Consider the following 18,490-nt stretch of genomic DNA (forward strand, 5'->3'; position numbering starts at 1 on the left):
TACTCATATTTAATTTGCTTTGGACCAAAAAAATCATCTACCAAATGATTAAATATAAAATAATTGCACTAGTATGCTTGCATGGTGCAACAAAAAATGAGGTTTAGCTTTGAAATATTTAATCGGCTTGATATTGTTTTTAAACACAGTAAATATATATTGATCTATTTGTGAGTGAATTGTTTTGAGCCGGTATTTGTTGTTGTTACAAGCTTCTTGTACTATATGGAGTAAATCATTTAAAAGGTAAATAAAATGCTTGTCTGTATAAAAATCATGAGATTCAGTTCTGGTCATGCATTTGGAAATACGCAAATGTTTTCCACCTATTATGAAAAAGAAAATGTTGGAGTTCAGTTTTGAGTCATTCACTTTCATATTTGCACCTAACAAATGTTGTTTTCCCATAGAAAAATATGATTTTACAGTTATATATTATATGGCATATGTCTGCATGTCAGTATGACCATTCACATTGCAGATATGTGTGTGTGTGGGTCAAAGTGGAGTGTTTTTAGTCATTTCTATGTACAGCAGGAGCCAAAAAAGATACCTGTAGAGGAACCTTTGCACAATATTGGCTTTTAATGACCTTATAAGTTAAACTATATATAATAACTTATACAAGGATCATGTTGTGCTGAGAAAAGCAAAGCAATGCACTTGGTTGTGATAGAATTTGATTAAAATAAAGGTTTTGCATGCAAAAAAGGGATATCATATATCATACATTAAATAAAATAATACTAGTTATCAACCTTCCAGCATTTTCCTTGCAATTTGAAAATAAAAAGCAAATATATAGACTAGATGTCACTTTGGCCACTGCTGGATATTTTTGTGCTTCCAAACTATAGCCACGAGATGGCAGCAGAGGTGCATTGATGGAGCACTTCTCACCTCATTTGTAGCTAAACCGTGTTTTTCTGTCAGTCTTTCCTATTTCAGCTTATGAAATATACAATTGCGTGCCAGTATAGCCCATTATTTATGTGGTTAAAACATAGTAAAAAAAAAATTTATTAATCCTGTAATGTTACATTCTTTTTCAAATATTTCCCAAGTGATGTTTAACAGAGCAAGCGCCACCCCCCAACACTATAATTTTTTTTTATATATATATATATATTTTTTTTTTTTTTTTTTTTTTGCAAAAAATAAAAACAGCTTAAGTCAATATTACTATGCCCCTATGGGGAAATTATTATTTTAAAAAAAATCTTCTCCATTAAACAGCACTTGGGAAATGTTTGAAAATGAAGTAAAAAATTTCAGGAGAATGAAAAGACTTTCATAGACTTTTTGTTTGTTTGTTTTTGACAAATTTCCTAATTGAACTGCATGTATAGTGCTAGATAGTTGTTGTAAGAGCCAGTTATGCATAATTTGTGATGATAATTTTCTTAAAAAACTTAAAACATGGGGAAAGTTGATATTTAAATGTAATAATAATTCATGATTGTTTGATCTAACTTGCATATTGTAATAATCAACACAATTGAAAAACTTTTCTTTTGGTATTTTTTGGCTCCTGACAGTAATACGTCATGTTGTCAATAGTTTGTACAGTTAGGTCAGATTGCAGCTTTGGACGTTGGATGCAACAAAGTTTTTTGACCGAGCTATATCAAGTCTATTGTACTTTTGTTTTGCAAGTAAACCCTTTTTAAAAGAAGATTTGGTCTTACTCGCGTTTTTCAAATACTGGTTGTTGGACTAGCTGCAAAAGTTGGTACATCAGGATGTGCACGAAAGGTGTGCCACTACAGTGGTCATATCAAGAGTTTTTTTATATATGATTTAATTAATTCACTCTTTCTTTTACACAAAGTATAACAAGTGAACTGAGGGCTCATTTAAATAGTGAAATGTACTTTTTTTAACAACAAAATTCTAATCAAAGAAAACATGAAACACCAAGAAGCAATATAAAAAAAAATATCATAGTGAATCTGCTTTATCCGTGTAAAATCTAAATTTAAAAAATGAATAAAGACAGAAATTGTGATGTAAAATCAGCATTACTTTATTAGATTCTGGCCTTTCTTTATTTACAAAGCTAAAAGACACCAACATCACTGGCTTTCCAATATACCAATAATCAGTAATCAAACAACTCTTCCGCATTCACGCATGACGTCTTCACTTGCTAAGGTCACTTTATTCAGCTTTGTGAAAGTAACTTTGTACGTCAAAGGAATCATCATCAAGTGAAAAAGGCACACCTGCCTATGAGAATGAGCTCAGCAGGAGGAACAAACACACAGTTTGACATTCATAAGCACACAACAGATTAAATAACAGCTTAGATGTAGTCCCTTCTTTATAAAAATAATTATCAGCAAGATCATCTTGGCCACTGGAATGTACATAAGACATCATTACAGCATCACCAAATACACTTCTTTTATATTTCTTGCTTATCTACATTCCAGTTCTGTACCTCAAATGGCAAATATTAACCTATGGAGCTTCTTTATATATATATTTAAAAAATAAAAACAGTAGTGCATCAGATTATTTCACAAGTGTGCTCGGTAAAATTTCAGTCCTTACAACATTATTTAATCTGGCAGAGATCAACCTTGAGAACGCCATAAAACCATTTCCTTTTAACATCGACCGGCTTTTTTCTCTTTCGTTTTCTCGCACAAAAACGACACAAATAAAATCCACTATAAAATTCTCTATATTTATTATATATTATTGTAACTATTAAAATACGATTCTCAGAATGTTGATGTGATATAAACTCACAGGCCTCTGCTGAGGAAAACACCCTCTTAGAAATAAAGGTACAAAATCTGGGCTAAGGGTACATTTTGGTTCCTAAAAGGAACATTCATTATTTTTTCTTTGGCCTACTCTCTATTTCAGTGGTTTTCCACAGCCTAATGAACCGCCAACTACTCCAGCAAATATTTTACGCAGCGGATGCCCTTCTAGTCGTAACACACACCCATTTACACGCACTCATACACTACTGACAATTTAGTTTACCCAATTCACCTATGGCGTACAGTATGTCTTTAGACTGTCGGGGAAACCCGCGCAGCCAGAGGAAACCCATGCGAACATGGGGAGAACATGCAAACTCCACATAGAAAAGCCAAATGACCCAGCCAGGACTCGAATCAGCGACCAGTGCTAACCACTGAGCCACCTTGAAAGTACAAAGGAATACCTAAAAAGTATCTCACAGTACCTTAAATCAAGGGTTCCTACACTTTTCAGCCAGCGACCCCCAAAATAACAATGCTAATGGCTCGCGACCCCCAGTATTCTTTGAGATGTTTATAAATATAAGACCTTGCACACAACAGCGCACACACATACCAATAGGTCCAAGTCTTTTCATCTATTAATTTTGCAAAACGCCACTCGGAGACCATCTTCCATGTTCCATGTTCAGTTGTGGCCTGTATTTATTTTTAATGTATGTGGGTGCTGTAAAGGTGTCAGAAAGTTCAACCTGGTGCCATAAAATCAATCTGCAGCATCTGATGCCCTTGCTGTGCCTTTAATATAACTTCATGACTTCACACTCACAGATATTTGACTGAGTAGAATATGCGTATTTGGTGTGCTGTCCGGGGAGAGAGCTCTGAGCTTGAGTGGACACCCTAACTTGTGTTATTCCCCTTATCAGGATAGAGAGAGGTAGGGTCCGAGCGCAGTGTCTAACCCAGCTCTAGAACGCTCCCCCTGCTCAGATTTAGGTAGGTATCGATTTTAATAGTGTGGAGCTGGGGTGGTGGAGGGACGCTGAAATCAAAAGAAACCAAGGTATGACGTGTTTGATTAAATATAAGGGTTTGGTCTTGAGCTAATTGGATAATAGAATGATTGTCCTTGATGAATTAGCCTCGTCAAAGACTGACCATGCTCCTCCTGAAATTTGTTTAGAAAACATCCCGTAATCACCCCAGGGGTGGCAAAAAATAAAACGGAAAGGCTGATGGCTTTTTATTTGCATGTTGTTTTTTAGTGTTTATTGCTAACATGTTAACAATGCTGCTATTAACTACTATATTGTTCTTCAGTAGGTTATGGAAAAATATGGTAATTCTAATAGTTTGATAAAATGAATTGCCAAGCAACCCCCAGACAGACTTTGTACCTTTATTTTTGAGAGTGTAGCTTCAGTATTGCAACAGTTTTGAAACTACAACATATAACTGAGAAAAAAACGATTGTTTTGCTGCTAGTTGCTATATATTTGAGCTGAATGTAGAATAAATCTGTATTTCTTTTAGCTACAAAAATATCTGACATATAGAGTTTGCATTCATTTTCTTCTGTACAGTTGTTCATTTTTTAGGAGAACGTTAACAAGCAGTAGAAAAGGCTTCATTTGTTTTAAAGCTGATCTTAAAGTGCTTCCTGTATCATTTTGAGCTAATGTGAGATCATCATTTAATTTATCCATTTAACCCTACACAAAACACACAACATAGAACATTTGGACTCTGATAAATAAACAGATCGACAGCACAAGTGAGAAAGACGGAGAGAAACAAATGACAGCGAGCGACTATTGAACACTTTTACACAGCTATAAATATACTGTTTCTATCAGTTAAGCAGAAACACAACGGGGGAAACAAAAATGACACAAAAAATTTGATTAAAGAAAAGAAAGACAGGCAGTAAAGTTTGGACCTGAAAAGAAAGTTTGATCAGTCCAGGAATGAGGTCATACTGGCATTTGCATCTCTGTATATTCATCTTGACCGTCTTTGTCATCTAACGTGGGCTCTGCGTCGTCTGCATCGAGCTGTGGCAGAAAAAAATCAACAACTGTGAATGTCAAAATGTGATTAAAATTTTAATCTTACTCATATTTACAAAATGCTACTGTGTACTGTGCAAATAACAAAGACATTTCTGAAAAGTTCTTGCTGTTTATGACATTAATCTGTCATTTCTTGTCTTACTTCTTTCTTTGAATAAGCGTAATTTGAACATGAGTAACATAAGACAGTTCAGTGACGTTTCGAAAGTTTTAAAAACATCTTATCTAAATTACACGATCACAAAACTGTTGCTTCCATCTTCATGACTCAACTTCTTCCTTCCCAGAAGTGACATCATATCTTCTATATTCAAAATGAAATGGCTTTTCCAGTTTTGCTTTTCACATTAATATTAATTTAACATAAATAAAAACAATTAACTTATGGCTCTTATACTTGCATTAACATTCACGCTGCATGATTAGTCTGTAGGTGTACATATATACAGTTGAAGATTTTTTCAACACATTTCTAATCATAATAGTTTTAATAACTCATCTCTAATAACTAGATCATCTCTAAAATAAGATTTATTTTATCTTTGCCATGATGACAGTAAATAATATTTGACTAGATATGTTTCAAGACACTTCTATACAGCTTAAAGTGACATTTAAAGGCTTAACTAGGTTAATTAGGTTAACAACGGTATGTTTTGTAGACTATCAAAAAAATATATAGCTGAAATGGGCTTAAAATTTTGCCCTTAAAATGGTTTATAAAAAAGTAAAAACTGCTTTTATTCTAGCCGAAATACAACTAATAAGATTTTCTCCAGAAGAAAAAATATTATCAGACATACTGTGAAAATTTCATGCTCTATTAAACATCATTTTTAATTTTCAAAGGGGGGCTAATAATTCTGACTTCAACTGTACGTTACATAATCATTGCAGTTTTTTTGACACCTATAATGTCTTTTTAAATGGTTATATCTCTTACATTTAGTCATTTAGTGAATGCTTTGGTCCGAAGTGACTTAGAATTGAGGATGCATTAAGCGATTCAACAATAAGTAATATTTTTAAAATAGTGTAAGCAATTGTAAAAAAAAAAAAAAGAATGCATGTTGGATACATTTTTTTCTTACTACAAATATGGTCCCCCTTTCCAGATATTATATAAAAAAAAGAAAAGAAAGAAGCAAAACTGGAAAATGTAATGAGGGTTAAATTTGTCTATATATTCCTGTCATCAAATTGAATTTTGTTTTAGTACATGAAATGAAAACGTAAATTATTTTAGTATAAGATGAAGAAAAGCTATAAAATAAGTATTACCCCACCAAGCATAAATGTATTGTCTAAAACAAGGCTAATAAGTAGGGCCAGACAGAATCTGTCTACATTTTTTGCTATTTCAGCAAAAATTTTATTTTAAAAATCTGTATATTTATGCAAAATGATTTTGGGAGTATTATACCTAAAAACTTAATAAATGAAATAAAAAAAATAATACATTTTAAACTATTATTCAATATTTACAATGTAAATCCAATTAGATCCACTTATTTGGTAAGCAAAGCAAGTTGCTCATATAATATCATATAATATCATAAAAATATTACTTTACGAACTGTATTGTAAATAAATCAAATAAACACTTTCATTTTAGTCAATAATATTACTGGAATTATTTAAAAAACTGAATAAATATAAATTGAGACACATTTACAGTAAATAAATAGATAAATCTGCGGATTTCAGCTTGCACAGGTTCTAGGTAGTGAAAACGAACAGACATCTAACAATAGTCCAATAATAGACCAGTCAACATGTATTCATTCCTTCTTTTCCCATGTTAATGAAAGCTTTCTAACGTTTTCACTTACTTATTGAGTGCCTTAAACTTATCCACTAATGATTTTGGATTATTTCCTTTCTTTTTGATGACTATTCTAAATCTTGGTCTATTGTTAGAAATCTAATAGAGTTTTACTGACAGCCCAAACTTAGCCTTGTTTTACGCCTATTAGAAAACACAATAGTGCTTGTTGGGTATTTTATTTCATGTCTCATAACTAATAAGTAAGCTTCAATAATCCTGCTATCACCCAAATGAAAAGAATCACTTACACATTGAATCTCGCGATGAGAAAATATCCGGGACAGCAGGAACCTTCTGAATGGCACAGTGAGGACCAGGACAAACGGGAAGGCCAGCGAAGCTGCGGTTGACATTACAATCCACAAAACAGCCAGACACACCAGCTGAAGACACGTGAACAGATGCATTCGGAGGGTTCGCACCTGAAAAAAAGACACAGGACATAGTTTCGAGCACTGCTAAATCTAAATATTCCAGTCCAACTCTCTCAATTCCTCTACTTCTATTACACCCTGAAAGTATGTCTTCTTATTGTGAAGAAAAGTACAAACTTTTGAGTCTGTGAAGCAGAGAAGCAGACAAGCTGCTTCCTCATTAATGGACTGTTCTGTTGCTTAGTGACGTGCCTTGTCAATCATCATCACATTCTCCACATTTCTTTAATATTTAATTTCCTACTAAATATGAGATGCAGTCGCGTGTCAGTCTGCCATTCTGCGTCTTTCATGCAGAGAAATCTCTTTATGTATTTGCATACTGGCACATTCCAAAGTTAAAAGAGATAGTTACCCAAAAACAAAAGTTCTGCTATTATTTACTCATTCTCCACTTGTTAACATGTTTGAGTTTCTTTCTGATGAATGTTAGAAAACACAGCCATTGACTCCCATAGAATTTCTGGTTGCTATGAGTATCAATGGCTGCTTTCCCCCCCCAACATCCTTCAGAATATCTTGTTTTGTGTTCAACAGAAGAAAGGATACTCGTAAAGGTTTAGAAACCAAGTAAAACAGTTTTACAGTGCTTTTTAAATGAGATTAAGGAGTGGTTGGTAGATAATTTCTTACACTTGAATGAATCAAAGAGTGAAGTGTTAGTGTTTGACACTGAGTTAAAGTTTGACAAGCAAATAAATTCTGTCGTCAAAAGTAGTTTCTATCAATTAATAATAATAATAATAATAATAATAATAATAATTATTATTATTATTATTTCTTACATTTATATAGCATTTATATGGACATGCCATTAAATAACTAGAAATTAGTAAGAATTGAGGAAGTACATGAGTCACATAGAGGAAGTCATCTAAATAAAAAAATATTACAATTATTAATAATAATTCCTTACATTTATATAGCTCTTCTAAACACTCAAAGCGCTTTACAATTTTTTGGGCGAAATCTCCTCATCTACCACCAGTGTGCAGCATCCACCTGGATGACATGACGGCAGCCATATTGCGCCGAACTGCACAGCAGCTGATTGGTGGAGAGGAGGCAGAGTGATTAAGCCAATTATGATATGGGGAGGCCATGATGGACGGAGGCCAGTGGACAAATTTGGCCAGGATGCCGGGGTTAAACCTTTAATCTTTTTTTTTTTACCCGAAGGACATTCTGGAATTTTTAACGACCACATAGAGTCAAGACCTCAGTTTAACATCTCATCCAAAAGACAGCACTCACTGAGCAGTGCAGTGTCCCCTTCACTATACTGGGGCATTAGGACCCACACAGACCACAGGTTGAGTGCCCCCTGTTTGCCTCGCTAACACCACTTCCGGCAGCAACCTAGCTTTCCCATGTGGTCTCCCATCCAGGTACAGACTGGGTGCAGCCCTGTATGCTTCAGTGGGTGACTATGTGAGCGTTGCAGAGAGCTAGCTGCTGGCATGGCAATTACGGAACATTGCTAAACTGAAGCATTTTCGGAAGCATTTTCTGTCTTTTAAGGAGTTGGAAACCATCATCAACGTTTTTTTATTATGTTCAGATTATACTACAGCAACTCTTTGTATTCAGGAGTTTCAAATGCTTAATTGTACGCCTGCAGCTGGAAAATGCAGCTGCTAGACTTTTAACTTAGACAAATGTATCATCCCTTCACTTGCTCCCAGTCCAATTTAGAATTCAATACAAGATACTGTTATTTGTTTTTTAAGGGTTTGAATAGTCTGGCACCTACTTACATTGGTGAGCTTCTTCACTGGCAAACTTGACTGAGACCACTTAGTTCTGAAAACCACCTAGTTGCTCCCAAATCACGGTTACAATCAAAAGGTGACACGGCTTTATCTGTCACAGCCCCTCATCTGTGGAATGATCTGCCTTTACATATCAGGTCATGCTCTTCCCTTGGTGCTTTAAAGTCTCTATAAAAAAATCACCTTTCTCTTTCTCCCTATTGATAGCAAAAAATTCATTTGAATCTGTTTGACATATTTTGTTTATATAAATAGTATAGTATAGTATAGTATAGTATAGTATAGTATAGTATAGTATAGTATATAGTTTAGTACGGTATAGTATAAATTTTGTATGCTGGTTGTAAAGCACTTTGGACAACAACTGTTGTTTTCAAATGTGCACTATAACTAAAGCAAACAACAAACATAAAAAGTGAAAAATCACAATGTTGTTTTAGAGGAAACACAATGTGGACAACATGAAATGAATATTTTTCATCAGGTGAGATAATAATTATTCACCATCCAAAGACCTCTATGTAATGCTGTTCGAGTCTTCCAGAGAAGTTTCTACTAACACTCAAAATAATGTTTGTTCAAACTATTTATTTAAAATGAGCTAAAACTATACGATTCCTTAGTTTTTTGGGGGACAGCTTAATTGGTTTATGTTCAATCCACTTAAATTTGTAAAAACTAATAAGTTAACTTAATTCCTTTATGTTGTCTCAACATAATCAATTCGGTGGACCCCTGCATTGTTTTACTGTAGGAGTTAACAAGTCTTAATAATGTCAGGTGCGTTCAATTCACTTTTATAGCCACAAGATGGCGTTGTACCTACTTTAAATAAAGTACAAGAAAATCTAGTACAAGTTTGTTAACTCGGGTGAAAGAAAAACAAAGAGAAAATAATTCTCATTTATTGTGTTTACTCACTGACTGGTCACTCTATAGACTATTTTATAGATTGAGGGATATAAACAAAAACAAAGGTCCCAACACATTTCCTCGTTTAGATTTTTAATTTCTGTAGCTTCCGAGAATCCAAAAAGAGCCACATATTGATAAACAATGTTATGATAGCCATTTTAACATTAAGTTATAATTAAATTGCCTCTAGTTATGAAATAGTTTAATAACAAGCAGGAAATGCTCATGGGCAAATGACATCATCACATTGAAATGGGCTATATGCATTAAGATATATTATGGTATTTATAATTTTCTATTATAGATCTGTGATTTTGTCATGTTTCTTAATTTTCCCAATTGTAATGATGAATTTATGGTGGCGTTCATGTGGATTTATAAACAAAATCATTTTAATCAAATTTATCCAACATGACTTGAACTCCACAGTCCACGCTGTCGCTGAGACTTTTATTTCAGCTTGTTAATGTACTTCCAACTGAAACAGAATACTGAGTAGAGGGCAGGGCTTTATTTTTGCATATCATTTTACTTATAGCAATCTCACTGTAAGAGGGGCGTGGTTACGAATATTGCAGCTGAAGCTGTCAACCTAACATCAGTAGAGAAGGAACAGTCATGCTTTCAGGTCGGCCATGTTTGTAGTTTTTCAACACTTTTTGCCAGTGTTTGTAGTACTAACAGAATCCACATTCAGTGTGCAATGTGTGTTGTGGTCAATAATGATAAATACTTTTTCATTTCTACCGGTTAAGGTAGAAGAAGTGGGTCATTTTGGGAAAACTTGTTTAAACCAATTTGGGATTTTAAAAATACTATTTAGGACAGATATTATGCAAATTAGGATGCATGTCTTCTGATTACTGATTTGCGAATTTGTTTCAGTGACTAACCTTCCGGACGTATGTGTGGTCGGGGTGGTATTTCGGTGGCATGAATAGCAGCATCATGCGTTCTGTTAGCTGGATGCCATTGAGAGACATCACTCCCATATAGAGGAAAATACCAAACAACACAGCGATAGGAACCTGCCGCAGCAAATCTCCAATCACAATTGAGAGGCCTGTGGAGATAAGAGCAATCAAACACTGTCAGATCCACATTATACAACATTGCAGCTGAATTCTCCTCACACGCTCATTTTAAAGGCATAGTTCACTCAAAAAGTTCTGTCACGGTACACTCAACCTTAAGTGGTTTATGAAATTAGTTTTTCTGTTAAACACAAAAGTGGACATTTTGAAGAATGTTGGTAAATAATTGGTATGTATGTTAAGTCATTTTGATATTTAATTAATAGCCCAAACTATTATCTATTTTCATGTTACTTGTGCTTATTTTTTAGATACTAGTATCATTCCCTTAAGTACAAGTACTTATTCATTATACACTAGTACTTATTCATTAGATACTAGTACCTATTTAATAGATACTAGCTCTTTTTTATTAGATGCTATTACTTATTTATTAGATACTAGTAACTATTCATTAGATACTGGTACCTTTTAAATAGATACTAGCTCTTATTTATTAGATACTAGTACTTATTTTAAAAGTGACTATTCTGTTGTAACTAGTAACAAATTATTTTTTTCCATTGATATCTATGGGGCTCTGTCATTGAGATATCCACTATTCAGTTTTTACTGGTATGTATTTCAGTTAAGACTAGTACATATTTTTTATGTTCTAGTAGTTAATAATTAGGTAGTAGTACTTATTAAATAGATACTAGTGCCTAATTAATAGATACTAGTACTTATTAGATCCTAGTACTTAATTAATATACACTAGTACTTGTTTATTTTATACTAGTACTTATTCATTAGATACTAGTATCGTTTTAATAGATACTAGTACTTGTTAAATAGATATTAGTACCAGTTCATTAGATACTACTAACCATTAGAACAAAACATAAAACAAAATCTGGATTGAATTTTAATCCAAAAAGTTTTTAATGAATAAAGTATTATTAAAGCAATTATTATAAAGCATTGTTAAATAAAAAGTATTATTAGTAATAAATGTTTTGAATGTTGTTGAATAATTAGCATTTTGAAGATTAAAGCGTTTTTAGGATATGTATTTTATTGTAATTTATTGTGATTATTTATTCTTTAATATATATTTTATTAACCCAAGTCATTATAAGCTCAAATTTGATATAATATGTACGTTCCACTGAATGAAAATATGTTAGTTTATTCATAATTTGTAGTGTTTACAAAAGTTTTTTTATGTAATATGCTGCAAAAATATTTCAAATCACTTTTGTGGAGTTATTTTAATGTGGGCCCCAAAATGTCTCTGATCCCTACACATATTATTAAAAAAGCTTTTCAATGAAAATAAAAACCTAACATAAAAAAGCAAAATCTAGATCTACACTAAAACTACAACTGTACTAAAATAACTATTATGCATGCCTAAACTGATCATCCATGCAATGAATCATCCGCTCACCTACTAGAAGAGCCACCAGAAACCCAGTGACTCTCTGCTCTTTTACTTCCTGAATGCGTGGTTTGTCTCCAGGTGCGACGGCTTTGCTCATCACCGTCAGACTGTTTGCATGAGTTACAGAGCGAACGGTGGCACCGGTCAACCACGGCAGACCAAACAGAGCTGCAATCCCACCAGAAACCACTATGATCAGCAGGTCCAAGTGAAATCCGGAACCCTTCACCAGCATCCTCTCCTTCTTACTCACTATCAAACTGACAGTCAACATTCAATCAGAACAAATTGAGAGATAATGAATTGGAAAATTTTGTAGAATGCAAAAAAAAAATATCAGGAATATGTGAATGTTAAATCTCTGTAAGCTTAATTTAATTGACAAAAGTACATAGAAGATTGAGTACGGTGCTGCAAATGAATAGAAAAACATGAAAAAAACCTCTTCATCGGTTCATATGCGCACAAATTCTCACAACACGTGCAAATACAGAAACAAGCTGCAAATAGTGAGGACCACAATAGAAATGTGTCGAGGTTGCAATTCATCAAAATATCATTCATTCATTTTCCTATAGATTAGTCCCTTATTCATCTGTGGTAGCCCCAGCGGAATGATCCACCAACTATTCCAGCATGTGTTTTACACAGCGGATGGCCTTCCTGCTGCAACCCACAGCTGGAAAACACCCATACACATTCATACACTATTGCCAATTGTGTTTACCCAATTCACCTGTACCACATGTCTTTGGACTGTGGGGTAAACCGGAGCACCCGGAGTAAATATACGGGGAGAACATGCAAACTCCACGCAGAAACATCAACTATCCCAGTCGGCACTCGAACCAGAGACCTTCTTGCTGTGAGGTGACAGTGCTAACCACTGAGCCACCCCCTTCAGCAAAATATTAGGGCTAAAAATATGTAAACAACAAGGAACTAAAAGATTAGAATGTTAAAACAACAACAAAAAACTCACCTCTCAGATCTCTGACAACATCGCTAGTTGACTCTAAACAGGAAGTAGCAGAGTTTGTCGCTTTTTAGGGTTCCCTGACACTGATCTGTGCTATTTGCAGTATGTTTCTGTATGAGTCTATACACCAGGCTCGAGACGAGCCATTCAGAAGCACATTTAGTACACTGCACTCCCAGCGAAATGACAAGGTTTATAATCTAATGAATACATTTTAAACCTCTTTAACATTATTAAAAAGTACATGATGAGTAAGTGACATTTGTTGGTTTCTTCATTTTCAATTTATATCTTTGCTAGTACTTTATTTGTAATATCTAAGGTTCAATATTTGCTTCTGCGTTCAGTGTGGCAATAAATGTCTTGTAAGATGGTATTCAAACTCACATTAGCAGCATTTAACACTGAAAAAGCACATAATCAGCACCTGAGGTGACCATTATTGTAGTAGTTTATGCTGTTGTTCAGCCGCGACAGAAATAGAAACTGTTCCTAAAATAAAAACTGTGTCGCTTTCAACGATGGTTAGGACAAAACCTGTTTAATTTGTTGTTGTTTTTTAAATTTGTTGTAGCCATTAAACTGTAAAAATAATTTTCGAATATACATTTAAGTTTGTCAGCCAAACATTTTCTTTGTATGTTTTTCATATTAAAACAAGTTTAAGAGAATTAACAAATCACAGACTCTTGATTTTACATATCCCAACATTTCATGAATTGGGTTGTATAATGACTTTATGCATGTATGTATGAATATATGCATGTATGTATGTATGTATGTATGTATGTATGTACATAGAGTTGATGTCAGAATTATTAGCCCCCTGAATTATTAGCCCCCCTGTTTATTTTTTCCCCAATTTCTGTTTAACAGAGACAACATTTTCTCAACACATTTCTAAACATAATAGTTTTATTAACTCATTTATAATAACTGATTTATTTTATCTTTGCCATGATGACAGTGAATAATATTTGACTGGATATTTTTCAAGACACTTCTATACAGCTTAAAGTGACATTTAAAGGCTTAACTAAGTTAATTAGGTTAATTATGCAGGTTAGGGTAATAAGGAATTTTTTTTATAATAATGGTTTGTTCTCTACACTTGAGAAAAATATATAGCTTAAAGGGGCTAATAATTTTGGCCTTAAAATGACTTTTTAAAAAACTGCTTCTATTCTAGCTGAAATAAAACAAATAAGACTTTCTCTAGAAGAAAAAATATTATCAGACATACTGAAAATTTCCTTGCTCTGTTCAACATCATTTGAGAAATATTTTAAAAAGAAAAAAAAATCCAAGGGGGTCTAATAATTCTGACTTCAACTGTATGTATGTATGTGTGTGTGTATGCATGTATCCATAAAAGGTTAAGTGAATGTCTCTGACTCACGTGGTGATCTGAGTCTCCATGAAGATGAGGATGTAGACAAGCAAGGCTGGTAAAATGCAGGCACCCATCATCCAAATAGGGAACTGACCATCAGAGCCCAGCGGGTGTATAAACCAACCACGCTTGTCAGGGCTGGTCACCGAGAAGCCGTCAGGCACGTTCAGTTTCTATATGGAGAGAAAAGAAGTGTTTACTGTTTATGTTTTGGTCACTTAGATCCGTGTTTCTCAACCATGTTCCTGGAGGACCACCAACAGTACATATTTTGAATGTCTCCCTTATTTAAACCATTCAATTCAGGTTTCTGAGTATCTTCTAATGTTCTGATCATTTGATTCAGGTGTGTTTAAATAGGAAGAGCTTGAAAATGTGCACCGTTGGTGTGGAACAGGGTTGGGAAACACTGACTTAGATTACCAGTAGATGAGAGAGACACATTCCAGTTAACCCCTGGTGTTTCATTTGTCTTTTTTGTCCACTTTCCACAATTTTCCTAATTGGGTGGGTTTATATTTAAGCTGTTGGTTATCTTTCAATTTAATATGAATACATATGGTAGCACAATTTAAATAAGAACACAAAAAAATTACATAATGTTGATGCTCTGATAGCAGAAATACTAGACCAAACCACTCAGGGTGTGTGTACAAATCAGGACTAATAAGAAAATGTTGTGCTTTTTGCATTTTTCACCTTCAAACCAAACCTATGAGTTTGAATCCCATGACTTCACCATGTCCTATAATGTATAAGAATTAGATCCAATCTGTTATTAAGCATTCATACAGGCCATCTGTTGCATTCCTGAAATACAACCCATACAGTAGGAGCATTTACAAAAATAGTTCCTACTGAAAGTAAGACTTAATGTACTGTGCCCTGTCGCGAAAGCAAAAATTCAGGATTCACATAGTTCATTTTGTTGAGCATTCCCACCAAGCAATTTTGTGTACAAAAGATGTCTAATTGGCATCTAATAACTAAATTCTAAGATAAAATCTATAGACTTTAATCAAATATACAAACATTCACTAATGTTTGTCTAATATTTGATGACTAGTTTATTTTGGACTTTAGTTAGTTGTCTATTAGATTTTAGGCCAGATTTAGCCTTGTTTTAGGCAAGATGTCTATTAGACATCATTAAAACACAAAAATGCTTGCTGGGTTTCATTGAAGGAGCGCAACAATCATGGATTCAGTCACTAACTTAACATAAAGCTTATAAAACATACTTCAAAAATATATTTTATTTATCATTAAAAGTATAAATATAAACGTCAAAAATAACATGAAGTTAACATGAAGAAAAAATAGAGGAACCGTTGATTCCTGTGCTTAATTTGTGAATTGCGAAGTCCCGGAACAGATTAGGGTGACGGATCGGGCATGTTACTCGAGGATCGAGTTGTCGCGCACGAAAGTGTGTGTGTGTGTGTCTTGATGTGGTGAATAGAGGAGGGGTGTTGTAGACGACTTTGAGCGGGAAAGCGAAAGTGAACAGCGGACGGAGGAGAAGGGTGGTTGAGGAGGGGGATCGGTAAAATGAAGTGCCAGAACCGGATATGGCATGTTCCAGCACAAATTAAGTCCTGGTTGATTCACATAGTTCAATTTGTTGAGTATTCCCACCAAGCAATTGTGTGTAAAAATGATGTCAAAATCTAAGACGAAATATGTAGACTATCATCAAATAAACAGTCACTCACTACTGTCTGTCTAATATTTGATGGCTAGTCTATTTTAGACTATAGTTAGACGTCTAATAGATTTTAGCCCAGATTTAGCCTTTTTTTTTACCCAAGAGGCCTATTAGACATCATTAAAACACAAAAAAAGTGTTAAGAAAGAATAAGGGAAGTGTTGATACACATAGTTTAATTTGTTGAGCATTCCCACCAAGCAATTGTGTGTATAAAAGACGTCCAACAGATGTCCAAACATACACGTCTTAGCTAAAATCTAAGACAAAATCTATAGACTATCATCAAATAAACAAACTCACTATAAATTATCAGTTTTTTACTTCAGTTATCTTCGCCTTGAAGAATCCCCCCTTCCACCCCTACTCCTCCACCTTTCCCTGGTGGCCTGTTGAATCACAGCAAGAACGTCACTGATTCAAATTTTTAACAGGCCAGCTGTCGTTTCTGTGTAGAGTTTACATGTTCTCCCCATGCTCGTGTGGGTTTCCCCCGGGTTCTCCTGTTTTCTCCCACAGTCCAAAAAACATGTGTCATAAATTAATTGATCAATCTACATTAACACTATAGTCAAACTCTTAACCAGCAGTATATCTCTACATAGCAAATTATAATCTATCATCGGCTCTAAACAAAGAGGGGAGTTCTCGAGACCAACCTGAGCTCAAACTCCCCTCTCACCCTGCAAATGGGAGGGAGCCCCGGGCTCGAGGATCTTATGAACTCAGGACTCTCTCCTGGGACAGCATACCAAACAAGCTTTATAATAAATCATCAGCTAACTGTGAACTCTTAAAAATATAATATTTCCTCACCTGTGTGTAAGTGTCCTTAATGCTGTAGTCCAATAACACCATGGTGGAGATGGCAATAGGAACTCCAAAATCTCCGATAGCCCTTCGCAGCTGAGCAAACAAATGAGATTCAATATCAATCCAGCCGCAATAACACTTCATCACACACAGAATTAAGTCAATGACACATCACATAAGCATGAACACTGGCTCACCCTGCCGGGGAAGAAAGCACTGTTCTTGAATTTGCGCAGATAGTAGGCAATGAAGAAGGTGCCTGACGTGAGCACCAGGGACAGGAGGGCTGTGTTAGGCTGGTTTAGTGTTTGAGAAGCACCTGTAGACCTGCTGTCATTGGAGCCTGTTGATAAAGAGGTGGCATTTTCTTCTGGACCGGAGCAGCTTCTGAGAGGATGATCCATGAAGATCTGTGGTGTAAATGGACACTGTCTGAACATCTGCTAGTCATACTTCATTGTCCTTTATAAACTCGATACAGTAAAACAAATGGGCTCCATGGCACGCAGTCAACAGCGAATATTATCTGAACATTCTGTAACATTCCTTAAAAGTTGTTCAAATGTTTTTAAGTGTTACATTTTATTTGTTACATTCTTGTAATGTTGATAGAAAAGAATATGTTCTTAGAACAATAACAATGGAATAATCTAATAACATTTTAATAACGTTCTGGAAACATTATTATGACATAAGACCAAATTATTATGAAAATATTTTGAATAAAGTTATCACCAAAAAACTACTTTAATGTTTTGGTTCTGTCCAAATCAATGGAGATTTAGTTACATGTCGTTTAGTTACTTTTATGGTTTTCTTTTTGAACCTGAACCTCTTTTGGCAATTTTTGAAACCAGCCTCGAAAATTTTTTGCTTAAAGAAGAAACGTAGAGTAATTGCTTTCGTCACACTATTTGCAAGACATTCAATCCTTCTCTATTGGAAAATAAACTGAGCCCCTAATACATAGTAGATGGATCAAAGACCTGATGTATTTTATTCAGCTTGAAAAAAACTATCAAATTTACTCTCAGAGGTTCAAAAAGTAGTTTTTGAAACATGGTCTCCTTTTCTTACATACATTGACAATTTACAATTCTTAGAGGGGGAGGATATTTAATCCCATACAATCTCAAAAGATCCTCCTGCCTTTCCTCTCACTGTCACCTTGTAATGCCTTTCACAATGGGCTTACTTGAAATAAAGGTATACAGAACCTTCCTGCAATTACACACTGAATGGTTATCTTTTTACGTGCATTGTATATCTTTTTACTTTTTCCATTTAACATTTTAATTTATTTATTTGTTATTACTGTATTAGAGTTGTGTATGCACCCTACAAGTACACTTGCTGTGCTATGTGTGACGCTTGAAGATTTTGATGTTTGCTG

At 34.4% G+C, this 18,490-nt stretch overlaps 1 protein-coding gene across 16 annotated transcripts in view; it reads right to left on the minus strand.

Annotated features, from left to right (window-relative positions):
- Nucleotides 1–2,010: 2,010 nt before the first annotated feature.
- The window catches only part of slc4a2a (solute carrier family 4 member 2a), an 83,603-nt gene continuing 67,123 nt past the window's right edge, over nt 2,011–18,490 (minus strand). For 12 of the 16 annotated variants that reach the window (XM_087239825.1, XM_087239821.1, XM_087239818.1 and 9 more), the window contains 7 exons: nt 17,295–17,507; nt 17,101–17,190; nt 14,583–14,749; nt 12,211–12,464; nt 10,638–10,807; nt 6,872–7,045; nt 2,011–4,777 (listed from right to left, as the gene is read on the minus strand). In XM_087239825.1, the coding sequence (XP_087095951.1) occupies nt 4,697–4,777; nt 6,872–7,045; nt 10,638–10,807; nt 12,211–12,464; nt 14,583–14,749; nt 17,101–17,190; nt 17,295–17,507 (1,149 nt within the window). In that variant the 3' untranslated portion in view covers nt 2,011–4,696. 16 annotated transcript variants of the gene reach the window in all.

The sequence above is a fragment of the Danio rerio genome, chromosome 2 (assembly GCF_052040795.2).
Source record: "Danio rerio strain M-AB ecotype USA chromosome 2, GRCz13ab, whole genome shotgun sequence".
Classification (NCBI taxonomy): Eukaryota; Metazoa; Chordata; class Actinopteri; order Cypriniformes; family Danionidae; genus Danio; species Danio rerio.